General features: G+C 40.1%; 1 protein-coding gene across 1 annotated transcript in view; it reads right to left on the reverse strand.

The window, feature by feature from the left end:
* Positions 1-4,743: 4,743 nt before the first annotated feature.
* The window catches only part of LOC138036819 (uncharacterized), a 1,949-nt gene continuing 1,692 nt past the window's right edge, over positions 4,744-5,000 (reverse strand). Inside the window, exon 2 of the mRNA XM_068882896.1 lies at positions 4,744-5,000. This exon is cut by the window's right edge and continues 548 nt beyond it. Coding sequence (XP_068738997.1) covers positions 4,744-5,000 — 257 coding nt within the window.

The raw sequence follows: 5,000 nt of genomic DNA on the forward strand, positions 1-5,000 counted from the left end.
ATGTGTCGTCGGAGTGTGCAACTATTGACTTTTAGCATTCTACCGCAGTGGCGAAATTCTTTTTTCTGGTGATGCCGGCGTGGCTTGTTTGCGTGTTTGAATTTTTTGTATTGTTATATTCCAGTGTGGCTCGCCGAGGTGGCGGAGCTTTATTTTAATCATTTATGCTTCTGTGGTTTGCCTGTGTGATGGTTATTATAATAATAACGTCTCGGGTTTGTCTGCGTTGCGAATTCGGACGTCTTCTGATAATGCTGCGGAATTGTACTGATCATACGGGTTAGGTATGTGGAGTGCATTAATAATACTTATGGGGTTTTGCCTTTGGTAAGGTTTTTTTGGATTTGAAGTCCCATGAGGGTTTTTCTGTGGTTTTTAAAATGGATCTTGCATTATTTGTGCTCTTGATCAGGGTGAGTGACTCTGTTGGCTTACGTTATCTAGGTAGCCACCAGACGTCCTGCTCTCAGGCGTGCTGAAGTCGCTCCCTCCTGGTCGGGAATTCCGGTACCACTAGCTTTCTTTGTATTTTATGTGCCGTATCAATCGATTGAAATAGGTGAAATTCCTATTTAACCCCCCCCCCCCCCCCCACCCCTTTTATTTAGATGGTGGGTCGTAAGCGGAGGACAATGGTCTCCAACGAGGGGTTTCTGGAGCAAGCAAGTAACTGAGTAGAGTTCAATAATCAGATTGCAGGAATCAAATCGAGACACTGTACAACTTGGGTGGATATAAACGGGGTTCCCGACCAGGGTGCGAGTGACGGAGGCTGTTGATTGGAGGGATGTCCTCTCATCAAGCGTGTCTCTTGAGTTCAAAGCTTTGAAATTGAGAGTTTCCGATCGTTTGTTCGTTGGTGGCTTACACCAGAACGTTAAGGCTTATGATGATGTACTTGAGAATCATTCCCTAGCGGAACCTATCAGCAGGTGGATTCGAAATGGAGCGCACATTCTCGAATTTGCCCGTCCGTTTTCGGGCGTCTATGAGCAAGTAAAATATTTTCATATTTGCCGCCACCAAAACAGTTTCCAAACCATGCGTCGTGCAGAAGGTCCTCACAAGATTATTCAGTAATGGTGTTATTCTGCCACACCCAATGGAGAGCTAAAGAAAACGATACAGCAAGAGATCAATAAATCGACACTTAGGATAAAGGTGGTTGAGAAGAATGGAATTTCGATCACGTCCCTTCTGCAAAGATCCAACCCTATGAAAGAGAGAAACTGTAGACGTGAAGACTGTTCCGTATGCACATCAATAGGGAAAGGTGATTGCTCGAGGAACAACATTGTGTATGAAATAAAGTGCAACAACTGTAACAGCAAATACTGTGGAGAAACAGCCCGCAACGCCTACACGAGAGGAAAAGAACACATGAAGTTATTACACGAGAAAGAACAGAACTCGCCTTTATGGAGTCATTGTCTAAAAGAGCACAATGGCCATATCCAGCAATTCACAATGAACGTCGTGAGAACTTTTCACCGAGACTCAATGATGAGACAAATAACAGAAGCAATACATATCAGAAAAATCCCAGTAAGAAAGAGTATGAACGCAGTACAAATCCAGAAACCTAAACAATATTGAGAACTGAAGAGGCCGGGATGGCGAAACGTTTTCAATTTTAGAATTTAACTACTTAATAACACGCTCGATACGTGGCAAAGATTTTACAATACAACAGTATACAGATACGTGGCAAAGGTTTTACAATACAACAGTATACAGCGTACAGCATAGAATAATGTCGTGTTATTCTCAAATTTGTTAAAGGTTATTAGGTTATATTACTTATTACGTTCAACAAGGATTGGGAAGAGTAGATCATGTATAAGTTAAGGAATTGAGGAAAATAGACATCTGCTGATGTTAGAAAGATGAGAGGAAGTAGGCTTCGGGAAGGCCAGAGCGATTCTCCATACCTTATTACCATATTATTAGTAACAATGCCCAGGGTAGAATATTACACTGTACTTACAGATATGGTAGATCTGTGATCCCTGAGAAAACATTTTCTGGCAGTTGAGTTATTTCATTTTCATGAAGCCATCTAGAAAAGAACGCATGGAAAGCAATTTACAAGAAAATTTCTCCTTCATAGTTTATTTTAACCCATTGACCCCTGGGCCAAAGGAGGCGTCTTAGGGCGTTTGAGGTGTCAATGGCTTTAATTGCCAACAAGACAGCCGAGTGAAGACGCGAGGCTGACGAGGCAAAGAGCCGAAGCGCCAGAGTGTTGTGTTCGCGGAAAAAAAAGTTTCGAGTCCTCCAGAGGATTTGTAATGTTAGATAAAGTAAGGTAACAAAGGGTTGCTTATCATGTGACGTCAAAAACAATGAAAGCGCTTGTTTTGATGTGCTGTCATCAGACAAACTGGCATAACGCAACATAGTTCACGAGGATATTTGGAGGTGAGTGACAAACATGCTTTTTCCATTTCGCTGACCATTGTGTTGGGCACGCTTGTTTTGAGTATTCTTTAGTATTTATTTTCGAACTGAACCAGCGTACGTGTTCTTATCGGCCGCACTTCTCAATTTCGCTCAGCGTGCCATCGTTGAGTATTTTTGTTTGTTTTGTGACCGTCTTGTTGTGAACAACTTAATTTAATTTTCAAAGGGAATAATAATGTCTCTAAAGTACACAAGTAAACGATCAGTTTGGAATATAAGTCATAGCTTTATCTTGCAAAATAAAAAATTCTACAACCTCCATGTGTCATGCAAGAGACATGTTTCACACCCGCGGCCGTTCAAAAATTACAGCAGTACTTTCAATATTATTGCAAAACACCTTAACCTTTGCATTGTTTTTCGAAATACAAATTCTTGATACAAAGTGTACAAGGGTTTTGCTATTGGGTTCCAGAAGGGCACTCTAATATAAATCTGCAAATTATGTATTATATTGACTGTCTCTTTGGCACTTAGCGATAGCTACTTCTAGTACTACTTTTTAGTTAAAGTATACCTAGCGGCAATTCTAATTAAAGGAGAACGGTGATATTCATCCCAATTTAGCTTTTACTAAATTCGCCGATCACAGGTTTACTCAATTTTATAATAAGACAAGAGCTGTACACTTAATCCCACAGATTATCTTCAATAATGTCCTTGAACGATTGAGAGTGGGTAATCTAAAAGAAAAGGCAAAATAATAATAATAATTTAAAATTTAGAATACTGAAACTAAGGTAACGTTTCTAACAGAAAAATGAAGGTTTTTCATAGTCAAATGAGGTGAAAGAAATGAAATAAACTTTTCTCCAGCATTGATCAAAAATATTTCGCTGAGTGTATTATGAACAAAACTCGAAGTGTTCGCGTGTATTATTAGAAATAAGTAGACTTTCATGATGTTCTGAGATCTCTCTCAAATTAAAAGATGTACTCTTGCGTCTCACTGTTTACAAAAAGAGTGCCCACAAAGGGATGGTTGCACTGCACAGGCCTGTGCTCGCCCATCAATTCACCACTCCCTACTACACTTAGCTGCTCCAACCACGGCTCTCTGTTAGCATTCTCGCGCCTTAGGCTTCAAGTGATGTTTTTTTAACTTTTAACTTTTTTGACAGCTTTGTATGATCAGAGTGTCACCTTGTTTTTATGTGCGAATTTTTTTGCAAATTTGTCAATAAACTCAGTTGAAACGGTGACTTGCCCTCTACAGTAAAGACAGCTACGTCTTTTTTGTGATTGGATTGCGATATCTGGGAGGAAATTTGGAAAACGAGGGGGCTTCTTCGCCTTGTACCTGTTGAAGCTGTTGAAAGAGCAGCCAAACGCCAGGAGATACGTGAACGACAGAGTCAATACAATGAAGAAATGGTAAAACAAACCAGACAGCCAAGGAAGGCACCTTACAAGATCGATTACGTGGTTGCAATCAAAATAGACAGGGTAGACAAAACGAGTCCTGTACACCGGAATATGCCTTTGCGCAAAATAATGGAGATTAGGCCAAGACTATGCTAAAATAGTTACTCCACAAGGAAGCATTAAGATTATATGCTTGCACTTCGAGGAATGTGACACTCCATTATTGCAAAGAAATTTCGTTCACAGCTGCTTGCAAGCAAGCAAACAATACTTGTCAGTAGCGTTTGCATCAGTTTGCAAATAAATGAAGTAACAACACTTTGTTTTGACTGCATCTTTATTACTTGTATTCAGATTAAATTTGAAACATAAAATGAATCTATACATTTGGTTACTTTAGTGGACGGTGTCTGTTACCCAAACCGCATTACTTAGTTAACCAGTCAAAAATCCACTTACTAGGCCTAAATACCAACCCATTTTATGACCCCAACCCTAACCTTCAGAAAAAAAACTTCAATTTCATATTGACAACCCTAAACTCAAACTGACGCAGTCCTTAGGCCTAAATGCACTATCGTGACCATGATCCACACTTTCTGTTTGAAGCTAATCATTCAAAGGCACTTCCAAACCACATTGGTGAGAGGCGAGTGTTCTCACCACTGCGCCATCCCTGCACCCAAGTTCAATACTTTGAAAAAAACAAACTGGTTTGAAAGAAATAAACCGGTTTGAGAAAATTTAAACCAAAAATCAAATTAAACTACAACATCTTCCTTCACAGTTAAAGCATTTCGCCTTTGACGGACAATTTGTGGAGATATGGCCACCCTTCAGGCACACAATTCAAAACACTTGCCATTTCGTCTTAGTATTGTTCTCCTAGCTTTCGGTTCAGTGATGGTCATGCAGTTAATTGATTTGTGATTCTTTTTGCAAAAAGACACATTGTTGAGTAAATTCCTCACTGCCTGTATAAGGGGCAGAGGCAGAATGGGGTTGTTTGCTTCTTGCTCCGTACTGTTCAAACCTGGGTGTACTGGCATTTAGACCACTTGTTTTCATTGCAGTACATCTTTCCCTGGCCTCCAAAGTTTTCAGTGCAGTCAACAAGGCATCAAGATTCCATGATTCCTCACTGCCAAACTTGCGGTCTACAACCAATCGTA

This window comes from Montipora capricornis, unplaced genomic scaffold (assembly GCF_036669925.1).
Source record: "Montipora capricornis isolate CH-2021 unplaced genomic scaffold, ASM3666992v2 scaffold_504, whole genome shotgun sequence".
NCBI classification, from domain to species: Eukaryota; Metazoa; Cnidaria; class Anthozoa; order Scleractinia; family Acroporidae; genus Montipora; species Montipora capricornis.